The sequence below is a fragment of the Xenopus tropicalis genome, chromosome 10 (assembly GCF_000004195.4).
Source record: "Xenopus tropicalis strain Nigerian chromosome 10, UCB_Xtro_10.0, whole genome shotgun sequence".
NCBI classification, from domain to species: domain Eukaryota; kingdom Metazoa; phylum Chordata; class Amphibia; order Anura; family Pipidae; genus Xenopus; species Xenopus tropicalis.
In genome coordinates, this window is record NC_030686.2 from 15,916,886 (window position 1) to 15,936,294 (window position 19,409).

Here is a 19,409-nt window from a genome sequence, read left to right on the forward strand (position 1 = left end):
TGGAAGCTTGATTATGTTGCATCCTTTGATTCCTATTCTCTGAAACTGTATAAAACCATATTGTAAGTATAAATACAGCGAGTTAAAACAGAGAAACTGATACCTGTTTTATTGACTGTGCCCTTAGCTCTTGGTATCGCCCTGTGTACAATGAAGCTGCAATACGTAGGTAATACATTGCAGCAAATACTAACCCACAGATGGTAACTTTCCTTATTTCTAATGGCTTTTTGCATCTTTTTCCTCTTAGAACTACCACAAGTTAATAGTTTGTCAGTGCACTTCCCAGTGGCCTTTGCCTCAAGGCAGTCACTACTTATGTCACATTCCCAGGGACACTTGTTTAGATGCCGGTGGCTGGCAAGTGTCACGCCAATGATTAAGATTGTGGGTAAAACCAACATGACTGATGTGACCAGTTCATCAAATGGAATTATGTTTAATGAGCAGATCAGCCGTGATTTCTGCCAGCAGTGAGCTGCCATTTGTGAAAAGGTCACCTCCTGAAAGCAGATAGAAGACAAACATTCTGGTTCATTCTGTCTCTGCCATGCATGTGGGGCTATACAAAGTTCCCTCGATCCCCTGTACAAACAGCCAGTGTTCCACTGCTGCTCAAAAAACAACTGCATCAGCGGCTTCTCTATTTAGTGAGCCCCTTAATCCCAAGGAAGATGAACTCTTCATCAGGTTTAACCAAGGCCTCTCTCTCTATTTATGCCTATGTACTGTATTGCAAACCATTCAAACCCTAAGCACACATCTCTCCTGCACATAGGGAAAGTGTAAATATAATAAGTAGCCCAGTTTTTAATATAAGCATGTGGATATAGCTTACTGAATGTGCAGAACATTGCTTCTCTGGATGAATTTATATGAGCAGAAGCCACTGTTTTGCTTGCCAGGGTGTGGAATTCAACTAGAAAGGCTGTCTATCGAGCAGTTTAATCCGTATTTCAACCATGGCAAGCATCATAGGGGTTACTCATATGAGTGTCAATCCAGGCTTGACTGGCAATGTGTGGATTCTGGCAAATGCCAGAGGAGCTGCTGTAAGATGCCATAGACAGTCACTATTTATTGGGCTGTTGGGCCCCTGTGTACTTGTACTTGTACCAGAACCTATATTGAACCCCAGTCCAGGCCTTGCCTAAGCTAATGTGACATGAAGTTAGTATGTCCAGGAGAGGGTTCCAAGAGAGGAACACTGATATCCTACTACTCTTTGAAGACCATGATCACTTTATGATTAAAATGATCAGTTTTGGTCATGACTTTGTACTCCTGATACTGGTGTCTGGATCTTTGCAGTGAAATGCCAGGTACAGAAACAAAACATGTTGATAAGAGCAGGGGTGGAAATAGCTAAGCCTTATGGCTTATCTCTTACAGTCTTTCCTTGACTAAGAGGTCATTTTTTTTGTCTTGGTCCCAAAACTTTATTTTAGTTGTCCTTAAGAACACTTAAGTTTATAATATCTTAATATCAAGATCTTTTGTCTCACACAAGAGGGTAGTCTTTTAACATTGCTGCCTGGTTCTGTCTCTCGGTCGTACCAAACCAGTGGCTCATGAGCAACCCCTTGACTGTTCCTCCCAGTGGCTTCAAAGCAGGTGGCTTATTTTAAATTCCTACCTTAAGGTCCCCATACACGCTGAGATCTGCTCGCTTGGTGATCTCGCACCTGATATCCCCATTTACGGGTGGACGATATCGGGGAGCATGTAGTTAAAAAAAAATAATAATTTGATCGTTTGGCCCTGGGGCCAAATGATCGAATTATATTGGCGGCAATGGGGCAGTCGGTTCGGGGAACGCATCAACGATCCGATGCAGTCCCCGATCCGACTGGATTTTCTAAACTGGCCGATCGATATCTGGCCAATTTCAGGCCAGATATCGGTCGGCCAGGCCCCTCTTTTCTGCCCCTACACGGGCAGCTACAATCTGCCCTTGTATGGGGACCTTTAGAGGCAGGGCCGGATTTCTAAACCGGCCGCCCCCAGTCGCACGCCCCCCTCCCCCCGAGTGCGCATGCGCAACAGGAGGGTTCCGTGCGCATGCGCAATGTGCGAAGAGCGCGCGGGGTAGGGTTGCGCACACGCATGCGCGGTCGGCCAAAGTTGCATACGGAGCAGTGGGGAGAAGTCCCCATTGCTCCGTATGTGAACAAAAATTTTAAAAGATTTTAGTGCGGCGGGGCGGCATGCCGCCCCCAGGTTTCTGCCGCCCTAGGCCCGGGCCTTTGTGGCCTCTCCACAAATCCGGGCCTGTTTAGAGGCAAGTTTTGATTGTATTAAAACACAATGTACTGCCAAACAGAGACTCCTGTAGACTGCATATCCACATAGGGGCTACCAAATAGTTAATCACCCCCAGGAACTTGTGTTGCTCCCTAACACTGTCTCCATTTGAATGTGACTCATGCATATAAAAGGTTGGAGACCCCTGATCTAGCCCGTGGTCTATGGTTCTATGTTCTCCCAAGTTCATATGCTTCCTCTTGATGGTCTAGTTTTCTCTAGAGGCGGCCATACATTTGCTGTATAGTACCCATCTGGTGGAGCTCGCATAAGGTACAAGTGGCCATACAACAGTGCTCACATTTCTTTTGTTCCGGTTGTTCAGGCCGACAGTCTGTTTTGGTACTTCTGTGAGTGTTGTTTATTATTTTGCTATGAGAAGTGATGTAGAGAAGGAAGGCGGCGTGTAGGTGATGAAAGTGAATTGAGCCAGCTGGCTAATAAACACTTGGCATGCTGAGAGGTAATTTCCAGCTCTTTAGCTCTGATAGATCCACTCCCCCTTTGATGTGGGCTTAGAAATTGGTTTGATAAAAGAGCGCCGCTGGGCTGAGGAATGAGATAAGGGAAAGTGATTGAGCTGATATTAGCAAACAATCCCACACTCTCTGGGTACACACATCCCATTCAGTTTTGTTGGCAGGGCACAGAGCAGGAAATTGTTCCGAGCAAGTAATACTGTACTTCCAATCTGCTTGGCCTGGAGAGAGAAGGGGGGGGGGTAGAGATACAAGTTCAATATGCAGCCTCAGCATTAAATGGAAATTAACATTACTCGGTCTGTAATGAAATTGTGCTCTTGTACAGAGAGGCAAGCAGCTGTTAGTATATGCTGGTAGTGCGCTCACTTTGGAGATGCAATGTTATTAACATTTCCATTTCATGATTAATCATCTCCTCTTCCCTCAGCCACCTGCCCTACCGTGTTCTTCAGTGCCCAGGTCTTCCAAGGTAACCTTAAAGGGGACACAAATGTTGCAACCTCCCTTGTATGTCAACAGGATTGTTTCCATTCTTGTGAAAAGAGCTTGATTTGAGCTAAATCTGTTTTGCTGAACCGTTGCTGTACATCCTGACCTCTGTCTTGATCATTGCCTGGACCATCCTAAAGCTGGACCATGTTTTGCCTGCTGCCTACGTGGCCTTTCTTATGCTTGCTAAGTGATAACCTCAAATAACCAAGGCTCCGTTGATGACCTTTTAATAGACTCTAAGGGGCTGATTTACTAATCCACGAATCCGAATGGGAAAAATTCAGATTGGAAAACGAACATTTTGCGACTTTTTCGTAGCCATTATGACTTTCGTGAATTGTCGCAACTTTTTCATAGTCATTACGACTTTCGCGAATTGTCGCGACTTTTTCGCATTGAGCGCTCGAAAAAGTCGCAAAATGCCGATCATTACGAAAAAAACGAATTCGGACGCTTTTCGGACGTTCATGGATTAGTAAATGTGCCCCTTAATGTTGAATTGCCTTGATTGTCTTAATTATTTCTTGGACCATCCTAAAATTAGACCATGGTTTTGATGACCTACTAATATACTCTAAACCAGTAATCCCCAGCAGGGCCGGAACTAGGGGTAGGCAGAAGAGGCAGCTGCCTAGGGCGCAACAATTGGGGGACGCCAGGCAGGAACCTCTCCTGCCTACCCCTAGTGCTACTTAGTCATTGCCTCCGCCACTTGTCATTAGCGGCAGAGGCAATGACTGATCTAATCGCTCCGCCCCCCTGAACCTTCTCCTGTGCTTTGGCGCGCATGCGCCGTTCGGGGGGGCGGGGAGGTGGGCGGAGTTGGCCGACCAGGTTGCCTAGGGCGCCCGGTCGGCTTGGCCCGCCTCTGATCCCCAGCCAGTGGCTCGGGGGCACCATGTTGCTCACCAACCCCTTGGATGTTGCTCTCAGTGCCCCCAAACCAGGTAGTTAAATTTAAATTCCTGACTTGGGGGCAAGTTTTGGTTGAATAAAAACAAGATTTACTACCAAATAAAGCCCCTGTAAGCTGATAGTGTGCATAGAGGCTGCCTAATAACCAATCTAACCCTTATTTGGCTCCTCCATGAACTTTTATAATGCTTGTGTTGCTCCCCAAGTCTTTTTACATTTGACTGAGGCTCACGAGTAAGAAAGGTTGGGGATCCCTGATGTAAATAGTTGTGTTGTAGGGCAGCACCCAGGGACAATGGTTAGCACTGCTGCTCTGGGTCCAAGGTTCAATTCCAACCAGGGCACCACTGCGTGGATCTTGCATGTCCTCCCCATTCTATGTGGGTGCCTTGGTTTCCTCCCACACTCCTAAAGCATTCAAGCAGCTCCTGATAAAACTGCCTCTAGTGTGTGTGTAAATATGATAGGGCCCTTAGATTGTAAGCTCAACTTACTGGGAGCTGAAGAATATGTGAGTGCTATATAAAAAAAGTATTGTTACTGCTGGAACCAGCATTTGCTTTTGTAAAACAATTCCAACCCTTTGCTGTTGAGGAATAAATCAATTTGCAGGTAGGCCAGGCAGAGAATACTATACTGAGGATTGAGTATACAGTATATACAGTGCTGTACAGTATATAGGTCATGCTAAAGCCCAGCTCCTATGATCCAGGCCACACAATATAGATTGTAAGCTCTACGGGGCAGGGACCTCCATCCTCTTGCGTCTTTGACTTATATTATTGCAACTGTATCTTTTATTTATTTGTGTTTATTGTAATACTTTGTATTTATCTGTTATCTTAATAACCCCCTGTTTGTATTAATGTATTCTACTGTACAGTGCTGCGTACCTAAGTAGCGCTTTATAAATAAAGATATACATACATACATACATACATACAATGGGTAGCATGGGCCCAGTCTATAGTTAGAGAGAGCAGCGGGCATTCCTGGCAGTGTACCCTAGCCGTGTCTATGCAGCACAGATACTGAGCAGCGCAGTGACAGCTCCTATTAGTGTGTCACGCAGATCGGTCTATAGTTGTGTGTTGTACAGGGCAAGTTGTTCCGCGTGCACACAGCGCACTGTCTCACAACAGACTTTCAGAGCTGTCACAAACAGTCTTGTCCTGGAAATGTCACACTGTCCCTCTTGTCATATCTCTCTGGGCTCGCATGACTACCGAATGACAAGTCTGCTGGACCTGTTGCCGTAGTAACCAAGGAATCAGGGACATTGCGGAGCATCTGCAAAACCGTTGCAGATAAATTTAGAGACACCGGCAGGGCTATGTGCGCGAGGTGGTGGTTCCAAAGCACAAGGCTGCAGCAGCGGTGATAGAGTGCTGGTGTTTAAAGGGGAAGTTCACCCTGAAATTTCATTTTATTATAATATATATTATATTATATATTATACATACATGGGGTCACAAGTGCATGTGGGCGGGGGGGGGGGGGGTCCGTCTAGTTATGCCTCTGCAAACTACTGGTTACATTTGCTACACCCCTTCAAATCTGCCACCTTAACTATATCCCCTTTGTGATTGTAGTATACCTTTAAGGCGGTTCTTATTACGTTTACATTAGATAGCCATTAAGCCATATATCCGAAGGAAATGGATGGCGACGAATGTGCACAGCCCCTTTCTCACAGCTTTTCGTGCAAACAGAAAGGCTCCTTCTGTTGTTTTATGAGATTAGAAATTGCTCGCAGGGGCTCCGTCTGCGCCGTCTGTTTAACAGATACGATTGTTGGCGTTCTTTGTTCCCACTATACCCATTGGATCCTGACTGATGTCAGCCCTTCTGGCAGCGAGCGCTTTCATTTAAGTTGTATATAGATTTCCGTCAGCCACACGCAAATATTACCATAATTACGGAGGGATCAATATACACGCGCCCAACAGCCCAAACCATTTGATACTATCGCCTCTTCTCTGTGTTTCTCCTCCTTTTTTCTTAAATATACCCTAAAAACAATATTCTCTTTCATTTTCTAAGCTGTGTGCCTATCCACACTTCCTTTTGTGCAACTTTTTTAGCAGTAATGCAATTTCTGCCTCCCTATGCACCACCACCTGGCACGCTTCCTGGGGAAACATTTTATAGAGTAGTGTTGCTTTAAGACTCTATTCGTTGTGTGACTATGCCTTCTAGCATGCTTTATCCCTTATTGCTAGTGATAGGCGGCATGGATTTGCGGCAAATTTCCGCGTTTCGCCATTGGCGGATTGTTTCGCCATTGGCGGCTTGTTTCGCGAAACGGATGAAAAAATTTGCCGCATGTCCAAAAATTTACGCCGCCATCAAAAAAGAATAGTCGTGGGCATCAAAAGAATAGCCGCGCGACGAAATAATAGCCGCGGGCGACAAAAGAATAGCTGTGTGACAAAATAATAGCCACGGGCGACAAAATAATAGCCGCAGGCGACAATTTTTTTTGACGCACAACATTTCCGCGTTTCACAAATTTTTCATCATTACTTATTGCATATGTCAGATATGGCAGAGAATGCTGTGAGTGGTAGACCAGCAGCATCACTTGTTATTCTAGTACCTGTTATCTACTGATAGATTCTGCATACTGCCACTAGGTGGCGAACAGCTGTGGCAATCAAGAGCATGTGAAGTTTTTTGAGATCCTCGAAAAATGGCATTGCTGTAAACTGTGAGACCTCTAGTCGCCACTGGACAGACTAGAATGTATCAGAGAAGACCGCCACTATTGACTACTTCTTGTCAGCATTTGACCTAAATGAGTCTATGTAAGGAGACTACAGATAAGAGACCTAACTGCATTATTTATAGGCAGGCTACCACCTTGGCAGTCCTATGTCCCCTTGTGCAAGGTAAATATAGTGTTTAAACTAGACTAGAGTGGGGAGATAAATATGTATATAGTGATAGTGCCCTTTTCAACAGGCAGCTCTTCATTCTTATCTGATTCTCTCTCCCATAAGACACCAGTGCAGCTGATCACTAAAGCTGGACATACACGTTCAGATTTTAGTCTTCTTCCAGCAAATGTTCAGATATCGATCATACGTTTAAATGCAATGATCTACAACTAACATTCAGATTGAAATTTAGGATTAAAGTCTTAAAAAAAAAAAATCGAAGAATGTTCTAAACATAATAGTTGGCAGACACCAATTTTATGAAAGCGATGTCCCGGAAATGCATTGTAGTCCCCCCAAGGATATTGTTAGATACACAATATATGCACAAGTATTATTGCTATCCGAAACTACGTTTTGTGAAAACTGTTTCATACAATTATATTGGTGTGTGTATGGCCAGCTTAACTTTAAAGCATTAACCCATGTTAGCAGCAAAAATCACTGTATTGGGTGGTTTTTACTCATGGTGCAGTGTCTGACTGGGGCACCAAGGGCCCACCAACCACTAGTGGTCCCCAACATGTTTCTGTGCATTATTAACCAGATACCAGTACAATCTGTGTGAAAGCACTGAGCACTGCATTGGATATGCACAGGTCAGAGAGACCGTTTTTCCTGGTAAGGAGAAAAAAAATCTGTGTGCAAATAATGGATATTTATTATTTTAGCAGCAAGACCTAGCCCTGGCAGATGGGTGTTTCTAGCTTGTTGGTCAGTGCTACAGTGTGGGTTAGTGCTACAGTGTGGGTTAGGTTGAGCCCTGGCACTGGGGTGTTTCTAGCTGTTGGTCAGTGCTACATTGTGGGTTAGTGCTACAGTGTGGGTTAGGCTGAGCCCTGGCACTGGGGTGTTTCTAGCTGTTGGATAGTGCTACAGTGTGGGTTAGGCTGAACCCTGGCACTGGGGTGTTTATAGCAGTTGTTTAGTGCTACAGCGTGGGTTAGGCTGAGCCTTGGCACTGGGGTGTTTCTACGAAAAAGTCGCAACATGTTCGTTTCCAATCCGATTTTTTTCCCATTCGGATTCGTGGGTTAGTAAATGTGCCCCTTAGTGTTCTGCTGGTTCATTGCATCAATGGGAGGCATCAATAGATAAGATTTTATACCCATATAAATCTACTGTGACCCTATAAAAAGTTCAGCCCATTTAGATGCACAATGGTGGGATTCCCTAGGCTGAAATTGTGCGGAGTCTGCCTGGCTAGATAGTTTTTCCCTTCGTTAAAGGGAAACAGAGCGGGTGTGCACCTTATTATTACCATTATTTACACAATTTCCCGCAGCGCTGTGTTTCCTATTCACCCCTGGTCTCGTCTCTGTATTCCCTCTATCACAAATCCGCAAATGATTCCCTTAGCGCCAGCCCGCTGTGTTCATTAAAATGCAACTTTTTACACAAATATTGCCCTAAAGGGAACACATTGAGTGAGTTATGGGGCTTTGATCCGGCTTGCCTTGGATTATAAAGCTTCCAGCTGTTAGGGGGGCCACATGGTGGTCTATATAGAAGCAGACATCTGCCAATCACAGGCTATCAGATCAGTATGCCTTAGGGACAGAGCTCTGTATGCACAGAAGGCAACGCAACTTGTTTAGCAACTTGTACAGCGCATTAGATGTTCAGCCCTGGGCGGCCAGTCTTTCCCATTTATATTCTACTCTTCTCCGGCTTTTCTTTCTGCCTCCATCCGGCGCTGTGTGCATCCACATATCCATTTCAGACATCAATAGGAAAAAAAACACTTCTCACTAATCACCCTCCCTATCCACAGCTCTGACCTCAAACCTTATTAGGATGCCCGGCGTAGAGAAGCCATCACTCACGGAGGCTGGGAAACAATAGCCATGTGAAAGTAGCATCGCCGTGGATTATGGATATAGTATCTGTGCTGGTTGCACCGCAGGGGCTGGCAGCGTCTCCGGCCATGCTGAACATCTTTAATTGCATTAATAATAATGCAGTGGGTAAATCGGAGCTGCTATATAAATCTGCCCGGAATATAGAGGCTCCCTGTGGATCACACAGTGCAACCTGCACCAGTCTGACCATAGCATAGAATGCTTCTGCTTGCACTGTGAACTGTGGTTCTATGGGGGACAAAGCTTTTCAGGTTTATTAGAGCCACATACATTCTTGAGGGGACATCAGACATCTAATTGGCTATTTAGTTTTATGATTATTATTATTGCATGTACCTCAGCTGTAAATGTAACAATATATTTCCTTGTTTTTTATCTAAAGCAATTGACTTGGGGGGATGCAGGCACCTCCAATTTTAGCTGGGTTATATATTTATAAGCAGAGGTTCCTTTCTCACTCACTGGTTGAATTAAAAGCTTATTGTGCACACAGATAACTACTACTTTGCATATTTGGATTTATAGATGTGAATCAGAGCTGCCATATTGCTTTACCTAGACAGCAGAGGTGTAACCTTCGTTAGCGTGCTTGCATAGTGGGACCGGGTTGCCTAGGGCATATGGCCAGCCCCTTCTATGGAGAAAGCAGACCCTGCAATCTAGGCCCCCCTCTCCTTAATTCTACATGGGTTCTGCACAGTTACACCACTGCTAGACAGTATAGTATGGGGGTATAGGTAGCTGTGGCACCAGGGCTGGAACTAGGCAGCTAGCTCAAGTTGCACCCTAGGGGGTAGAAATGGCAAGGTCTGTATTTCTTCCACTGTACCCTCTCTGGAGGACTATGTAAGGAGGCATTGGCACTAGCTGCGACAAATGATAGGGGGTTAATGTGTCAGGTGAGCAGATGGGGTAGAGGTTTGCTTCGGGCAGCCCAGGTCTGGTTTGCACAGAACATTCCTTTTCTTTAGACGAATGGGGGTTTCTCATATTGTTTTTACGGACAGCATAGGGTTGAAAAAAAGACCAGAGTCCATCAAGTTCAACCCTTCCAAGTAAACCCATCACGCACAACCTATACTGACCTATCTATATACTCATATACATAAACTATATATACCAATATCAATACTAACTAGATTTTAGTACAAGTATGGGACCTATTATCCAGAATGCTAGGGACCTGGGGGTTTCCGGATAAGAGATCTTTCTGAAATTTGGATCTCCATACCTTAAGGCTACTAAAAAATCATATTAAACCCAATAGGATTGTTTTACCTCCAATAAGTATTAATTATATCTTCATTTTTATTACAGAGCAAATGGAAATTCATTTTAAAAATTATTTGCTTATAATGGAGTCTATGGAAGATAGGCTTTCTGTATCACAATAGCCTTGGATATTATGCTTGTTCAAGAACTCATCCAGGCCCCTCTTAAAGATGGGTGGGAGATACTATTTTGTTTCTCTTGGCAATGTATGCACATGGTACACAACTAACCAAGTACAAAGCAATACCTTGCGTGGAACTATTTGCAGCCACTGCTAGTTGTGCATAACTAGGGAATGTGTTAAGCACTGAGAGAAACACTGCTCCCTACACACATTATTGTGATTTATTATCATTTTTATATAGATTCGATTTTCCACTGTTATCCCCTTTCTTACCTTTACTTACTATTCAAACCATATTATTACATTAAGAATTTTGAAAAAGCTGCATATTGTTTAATTGATGTATATTGCAAAGTTGCTTGAAATTATGTTTACTTTTCAATAAGTTTAAGTTGTGTTTGGATGGAGTTCCCCTTTTGCTTTGTTGTAATGATACACAGCCTGCTTGGCCCTTATTAACCGACTGGGCACAGCTTTATTCCATGTTATTTCTTCCCTGCTATTAATGTTTGCCCAAGTACTGGCATATGTTAGTTACCTGCAAGGCACATAATGGAGCTGCGTGGGGATTATACAAGAGCAGGGAGATTACAATCGCTCTCAGGTTTCTGTGTATCGGTGGTTAGGACAAGTTTTCACCGCAGGAAAAGGAGACATTAAATTAACAAAGTGCGTACTTTCACGTTTTCACTGAAAATGACAAAGTATTAGCAGAGCAGGAAGGCACAGCACAAGCGCAGAATGAAAGAGCTGGAGGGCGGGAGTGGGAAAGGAAGTGCAAAATGGGTCTAGGAGAGAATGGGAGGCAGGGGGAGAAAAAAAATAAAGGTTTGGGCAGAGAAGAAAAAAAAAAAGAGGAGAAACAGGCGGGGAAAGAGAATAAAAAAACTGAGATGAGGAAAAAGTTAGAGAAGCTGGGGTTCTCCTAGAAGGTTTTGTGCCAACTAAATGGGACAGTAATGTTTTTACTGATCATGGGCACATTGGTGTGCTGAGTGCTAGCCATTCCAGCTCTTATATGGCACACTTCCACCTGTATGCAATGAAAAGCAGGTAGATGCTACTTCTGGTGCTAGTTATGCCATTACGATGGAATTCTGGGAGGGATGCTGCATTGTGGGGAAAAAAGTTCCAAAAATTGAACTTTGCTCTTGATTTGTCAGTGGCAAGCAATATGGCAGCTCTGTCATGTGTGATAAGACAGACACCATGTGACACCGATACATAGAAACCATGTATGGGGGGAATAAATGTAAGGGGAAATCCAGACAAGGGATATTTTCACTTTTAGTCTATCGACTGTTGTCTGCTTTGGAGAACTTCCCTAACGGTATCTGTTTTTAGCATTTGGTCTAATTTATTCTTTAATAATTAGACCAACAACAGAGTAATTTTATTTTTCTTCCCTCTGCCGTCGACTAGGAATTAATTTAAAGGTCAACACCCCCCCCCCCCCCCCCAAAAGAAAGGTTTCCAGTTTTGCCCCAATGCGGCAACCCATAGCAATCAGTATATTGGTTCCTATAGTGTGAATGCGCTGGAGAGATGAAAGCCTCCTTCTGACTGGTTACTTATAGTTCCCACCACCCGTGCCAGGATTGCCAGCCATGTACCCACTCGCTCAAGTTTAAGCCAACCACTCCTCTTTTTTTGACTTGTCCGCATTTTTATTTTTAGTTAAAAAAAACAAAACACCTCATTAAACCCGCCACACACACACAGAGCAGGATGGAATAGGATGTGGCTCCGCCCAGGGGGATCCTTACACATCACACGCCATATATACTGCGGGCATGCAGAGCTGTGTACAGTTGGCAGTATACTGGTCCTTCTCCTCTGTAGTCTCCACAATGGTCCCTCTCTCTCTCTCCGGCCAGGCACGTGGGGGTGAAGTCCCACACTGACCACCATGCTGCATCGGCTTCTCTTTTGGCACAAAATTAAAAGGCAGTGTCCTTAATGTATCAGCAGGCGATCTCCTCTAACGTCCCCAGGGTGGCCTGCAGTGGGACTGTCACAGTGTGGCTAATGGAATCGGAATGGTTTGGCATGGTGTCACAGGTGCTCTGCGGGGAACAGACATTGACAGACAAAAACGGTCAGGTCCAACACAGCTGAGCAATTAGCGCAGATTAGTGATAGATTAGTGATGAGTGAATCTGTCCCTTCTCACCAAAAAAATGTGCAAAACGCTGAAAAATTTCCAAAATGCCCACTGACTTTAATGTCTTTGGAGCGAGAAAAAAAGTCATGCACGTAAAAGAAAAGTCACACACATAAGAAAAATACTGTTGCGTGGTAGAGGTGAGAAAAAAATGCCGCAGCTGTGTAAAAAAAAAAATTGCAGTTGTATCAAATACACTGCGGCCACGTAAAAAAGACGTGCGGCAGCCACGTTTCTAGAATTTTTCGCGGGACAGATTCGCTCATCACTAATAACGGACCATTTTTTTTTTTTACATGCTGCGATTTTTTCTTATGCGCGGAACTTTTTTTCTCACTCCAGCTGCATTAAAGTCAAAGGGTGTTTTCTCTCAGCAAATGAGAAAATTAGCAGATCCACGCCTGCCGAAAATATGTGCTTGTCATTCGTGCAGACTTACATTAAAAGTATTGTTCACCTTTGAGTTAACTTTAAGTATGATGCAGAGAGTAATATTCTGAAACAAATTTGCAATTGGTCTTCATTTTTTATTATTTGTAGCTTAATAATTTCCATTTTTGGCCAGAAGCTAAGTTTGATGTTTCAGCAGCTATCTAGTTGCTAGGGTCCAAACCTTAGCAACCAGGGAGTAGTTTGAATATGAGACTGGTATATGAATAGGAGATGGCCTGAATTGAATTGAAAATAAAGTAACAATAACAAAATTGTAGCCTCACAGAGCAATAGTTTTTGGCTGCTGAGGTCAGTGACCCCCATTTGAAAGCTGCAAAAAGTTCAGAGAAGAGGGCAAATAAGTAAAATGCTGGACTGCTGCTCTTCTCATGTTGGAATATGTGACATCTGTGACTGATATTAATCTAGTCTCATAGAGACTCTTCTTCCACAGGGCAAGGTGTATAATTGCGCTTCTGCCCCCTAAGAATAAGCTATTTCTCCTTTACACATTCACAAACACACAGAGGCAAAACTCACCAGATCCTCGGTGCGGCCTCCTTCCTCGTTCTCCCTGCCCAAGAGGTCCAACAGCTTCTCTTTAATCAGCTGGAAGCCCCCCACACAGGAAACAGAAATGTTTATTTTAGAGAGACACCTTAACAGGGCATATCAATGTGCTGCTGAGAAGCACGTACTAATTCATGCATGGATAGCTTTACACTGGTGCTACTTAGTAGAAGCTACTTGTCAAGGCTACTAAATGCCAGAAAATACCCTGCCAGAGACAGTACTGAGAATTGCCTCGGCTAAAACACACGTAGAGACGGTTATCTGTAAATAATCAGCATTGTCTGTTTTAGTAGCCATGACAAGTAGCTGCTACTAGTAACTCCGTGTGTCTTCACCCTAACTCAGCCTGCAGCCTTATGCCTTTATATGGGCACAGAACCCCTCAGTGACTTCTAATATCCTTATCATTTACAGTAGGGGGTACATTATCCCTTATAATACATGAGTGATACTCAGAGTTCCCTGTATAACTCAGCCTGCAGCCTTGTGCCTTTATATGGGCACAGAACCCCTCAGTGACTTCTAATATCCTTATCATTTACAGTAGGGGGTACATTATCCCTTATAATACATGAGTGATACTCAGAGTTCCCTGTATAACTCAGCCTGCAGCCTTGTGCCTTTATATGGTCACAGGACCCTTCAGTCACCTTAAGGGCTGTGACAGACGGGCCGAAATGCCATCCCAACAGCTAGAATGTAATTCGGCGGTGGGATGGCATATGCGGTGACACGATTTGCCAAAGTCGCTGAAGTTTTCTCTCAAGGCAATTTCCGCGACTTCTGCAAATCGCGCCGCCACGTATGCCATCACACCGCCAATTTACATTCTAGCCGGTGGGACGGCATTTTGAGGAGATTAGTCGCCCACGACAAGGGAGATTTGTCGCCCAGTGACTAATCTCCCCGTCTGTCACAGCCCTAAGAGTAAGAACCCACGGAGCAAGTTAGAAGTCACTGGTGGAAATCCCTTCACATCTCTTCGGTGATCCAAAGTCGTGTAAAGTTTCCTCCTGCAGGCATGTTCACAAGACTTCAAAAAAGTAACTGATGAAAATGGCTTTCCAATGGCAACTTCTATTGTTGGCCTTTTCGGAGCGGTTACTTGCCCGCAATAGCAGCGATCTATCACGGACAACTAACTCGTTCTGTGGGTTCTTACCCTTAAAGTAGAATGAAAGTTACAATTACTGTGGGCAGCCCCCAGTGACTATAATCACTTTCCTTATGCCCCAGGCTGGTGCTCCTGTTAGCAGAAAACAGCACCAGTTAAAGTCGTCTTTATTCGGAATCCCCCCAGTGATCGAGACTTTCCTTCTCCTTTAATATCCTTATCATTTACAGTAGGGGGTACATTATCCCTTATAATACATGAGTGATACTCAGAGTTCCTGTATAACTCAGCCTGCAGCCTTGTGCCTTTATATGGTCACAGAACCCCTCAGTGACTTCTAATATCCTTATAATTGATAGCAGGGGGTACATTATCCCTTATAATACATGAGTGATACTCAGAGTTCCCTGTATAACTCAGCCTGCAGCCTTGTGTCTGTATATGGGCACAGAACCCCTCAGTGACTTCTAATATCCTTATAGTTTACAATACATTTCAAGTAAGTTCAATAAAAAAAGCAAGGGAAAATATATGTCTGGGGTTTTACGGTTTGTTACTTACCTCATATATATAATCAAACAGCTCCAGGATAGTTAAGATACTGGCTCCTATGAAAAGTCCCATCTGACCTCCAATGTCACCTGCAGTACAGCATTGCACAGTGTCATTAATATGGAACTGGCATATTTGGTGATACATTTGTTTATAAAAAACTTAAATACCCCTGTCCCCGGCTGTAGTGGTGCCATAAGGAAAGATTGAACCCTAATAAATACTAATGTACTTTGGAGGGTGAGAAATGTATAGTAGATCAAATAATGTTGCAGTGATGGTAGTGTTGGCAAGGAAAACAGCCTATATCCTATGGTTATCTTATGTGACTTCCTAGCAGAGGGTTGGCCTGTTGCTCACCTGTATTTTAAGACTGAAGGTTTTGGTTGTCCTGCTTGTGAGGCTAAAGGTCTCAGGAGGATACCGGAGCAAGTGCTTTCTGAGCCCCTAGAAGAGGGATCCCCAAATATTTGTACTCATGAGCCACACCCAAATAAAAAAAAAGTGCGGGTGAGCCACACAAGCATGAAAAAAGTTCTTTGGGGATGCCAAATAAGCACTGTGATTGGCTATTTGGTAGCCCCATGTGGACTGTTGGCCTACAGGAAGCTCTGATTGGTGTAAACTGTGTCTCTGTGCTTCCAAAACTTGTCTCCAAGCAAGAAATGGAAAAATGGAACCTACTGAGGCCACTGGGAGCAACAGGTTGCCCATGGGCTACGGGTTGGGGGTCACTGCCCTACAGTGTCAAGGTTGTTGCTTATCCCACAAAATCAACAGCCACTTTGTCCTGGGTTGATCTTTAAAGAAGTAGTATGGGTATGGTTATATAATATAGACTTAAAATGTACTTATGTCTATAAGGCGAGCTGTAAGGAATATCTGTGATTATATATTATGTTATGGTCTTAATATGAAGGTAGCAGTCTATAGAGTAACACAGTGCAAAGTGTATCTAATATAAATAAATCTAAAGCAACTGGACTTGTTAGGTAATCATTGAAGACGTTTCACTACTCATCCGAGCAGCTTCTTCAGTTCAACTGACTTGTATGGGAAATCCTCAGCATATGTACCAGGACTCTGCTGTATTTCTACACCTAAAAGACAAGGGACACTCCTTTGAAAATAGCAACGTCCAAATTTTGGACAAAGAAGACCGCTGGTTTGAAAGAGGTGTAAAAGAGGCCATTCATGTCAAAGTGGAGAAACCATCCCTAAACAGAGGCGGGGGACTTCGACACCATCTGTCTGCTACATACAATGCTGTTCTAACATCTGTACCCCGGCAGTTTCAGAACTCTTCACACATCCATTCATGCAACTCTAACAAGTAACACCTGCTTTGAAGAGTTGCATGATACTTTGGTAATCCTTTCAAAGTAACTCCATAGCATTCACACCTCTGTGAGTTTTAGATGTCACCTTTCTGAGTAGTTACATAGTGCCATTGTGATTGGATTAGTGGAAGAGTATATATGCTGAGGATTTCCCATACCAGTCAGTTGAACTAAAGAAGCTGCTCGGATGAGTAGTGAAACGTCTTCAATGATTACTAAACAAGTCCAGTTGCTTTAGATTTATTTATACTAGATATACCATGACCTGGATGAATGAAAATCTTCATAGACACAGTGCAAAGTGCTCTACTCAGCCCATATAATACAGTACCAGCTGTATAACCCAACTCACCTAGTAAGCCGGCCACCTCGTAGGCTTTCCTCTGTTCTATTGTTTCATAATTCAGTGCCTCAAAAAACACATCCAGCACAAGAATATTGTCCCTGCGTGCAAAGGCAAGAGGCGCAATGATTAGAATGTGTAAAGGTCCCACCACCCCAATTAGCCACCGATGTTTAGAATTGTTTAGAATGTTTAATATAAATGGGGTGAAAGTATAATTTTCTTTTCTGTCTGCTCTCTTACTATTAAAAAGAATTCACATGTATAATATCTTCGACCTACTGACCTGAATGGAGAAGGAGCAGTTTGGGCACTGTTTGCTCACAGTTTTTAGCTTTCTAGGCCATATTATATTTTTTGTGGGGGAAGGGGTGCAGATGCTCATTATTCCTAATGTTCCACAAGCGTCTAACCATCATTTATTAAACATTTAAATCCATATGTGTCTTGGAAACGCTGCATTTTGCTTATTGCCTTCTCCATATGCTGTACAGGTAAAGGATCCCTTATTCAGAAACCCATTATCAAGAAAACTCATCTATTTTAATCAAATAATTTACATTTTTAGCAATTATTTCCTTTTTCTCTATAATAATGAAACCGTACAACAAACAACAACAAACATTTGTAAAGCGCTTTTCTCCCGTGGGACCCAAAGGGCAAACAGTACCTTGTACTTGATCCCAACTAAGATATATAATATAACATGTAATTAAAGGGATATTGTCATGATTTTTATGGAGTACTTTTTATTTCTAAATTACACTGTTTACATAGCAAATAATTGCAATTTAAAATGTTATTCTTGAAGCAACAAATGTATTTTTTTATAGTTGTAATATTGGTGTGTAGGCAGGCCCGGATTTGTGGAGAGGCCACAAAGGCCCGGGCCTAGGGTGGCAGAAATCTGGGGCGGCATGCCGCCCCGCCGCACAAAAATCTTGAAATGTGTGCTCCCATACGGAGCAATGGGGACTTCTCCCCATTGCTCCGTATGCAAGTTGGCCCACGGCGCATGCCCGCTTGCACCGCCCCCCCTTCCTGTTCACGCATGCGCACTACCGCTGGTCACGCACGCATGCGCACTCGAGGCGGGGGGTGGGGGGCGTGCGACCGGGGGCGGCCTCTGGGCGGGCGGTTTTCAAATCCGGCCCTGTGTGTAGGCACCATCTCAGTGCATTGTGCCTGAGTCTGAGCTTTCAGAAGGAGCCAGCACTACACATTAGAACTGCTTTCAGGTAACCTATTGTTTCTCCTACTCCCATGTAACTGGAGGAGTCCCAAGCCGGACTTGGATTTCTTACTATTGAGTGCTATTCTGATACCTACTGGGAGCTGCTATCTTGCTCCCTTCCCATTGTTCTGCTGATCGGCTGCTGGGAGGGGGGGGATATCCCTCCAACTTGCAGCGCAGCAGTAAAGTGTGAGTGAAGTTTATCAGAGCACAAGTCACATGGCTGTGGCACCCTGAGAAATGAAGAATATGGCTAGCCCCATGTGACATTTCAAAATTAAATATAAAAAAAGTTTGTGTTTTTGAAAAACCGCTTTCAATGCAGGATTCTGCAGGAGAAGCTCTAGTAACTGATGTGTGTATTGGAGCAAAACAATGATATTGGGTTAGTTTAAATACATTTTAAATAGACTTAAGGTATGGAGATCCATATTATGGAAAGACCCCTTATCTGGAAAGCCCAGGTACCGAGTATTTTTTTTATAGTGTCCCTTATAAAGTACAGGTATGGGATCTTAACACCTTAGAGAAACTCCTGATTAAAAACTGCTTTTTTTCTTGCTTAAGGGATAGACAGATGCATGGGAGCCTGACATCTCCTCTCCATTCTACAGCCATAGTCTCCTTGGGTCAGTTTCTGACCTTAGGAAATCCATGGACACAGTCTGCTCCAAAGCAGATTATAAACTCTATTAATACATATTAATGTTTAAAAAGTTATGGGTTAGTTTAACATATAGAAATTGCTAAACCTATTGAACAGAGCAGCAACGTTCCACATCCCCCTTACTCCCTTTCAGGATAACGTACAGAATATATTTCTCCGACTTGTTAAATTTTTTCTCCAGGTACTTAGCAGAAGTCTTGCTGGGGATTTTCACCATGGAAAGCTCTTTGTTGTATCTGGTCACATTGCAGGGAATTGTACAGACACAGTTTCCTCCATCCTTCTCAGCCAAGAGATCTATGGAGACAAGAGGCCATTAAGTGCAGGACAATTGATTATTATATTCGATACAAAAGCTTCACTTTGGCCAGTCACAATGCTGCCGAGGGCTTTGTGCAGGCAGCTGAATGTTAGCTAAATGGAAAGTCTAGGCATGGATAGACTATTATTTCCAACAGTCGAAAATAATTTCCGGGGATACTTTGAAACTGGGCCTCTGCACCGTAAGAGCACTTCTCTTGAATAGGGCACATAATGGCAGGCCCACCATACATTGCATGCTTAATGCTCAGGGCTATAACAATGTTGTTCTTTGCAATA

At 43.6% G+C, this 19,409-nt stretch overlaps 1 protein-coding gene across 2 annotated transcripts in view; it reads right to left on the bottom strand.

The window, feature by feature from the left end:
* Positions 1-12,017: 12,017 nt before the first annotated feature.
* asic2 (acid sensing ion channel subunit 2) overlaps positions 12,018-19,409 on the bottom strand; it is a 286,936-nt gene continuing 279,544 nt past the window's right edge. For both annotated transcript variants that reach the window (XM_002933040.5, XM_004918606.4), the window contains exons 6-10: positions 18,953-19,106; positions 16,918-17,009; positions 15,235-15,314; positions 13,527-13,595; positions 12,018-12,456 (exon numbers count right to left, since the gene is read on the bottom strand). In XM_002933040.5, the coding sequence (XP_002933086.3) occupies positions 12,355-12,456; positions 13,527-13,595; positions 15,235-15,314; positions 16,918-17,009; positions 18,953-19,106 (497 nt within the window). In that variant the 3' untranslated portion in view covers positions 12,018-12,354. The remainder of the gene's footprint in view (positions 12,457-13,526; positions 13,596-15,234; positions 15,315-16,917; positions 17,010-18,952; positions 19,107-19,409) is intronic.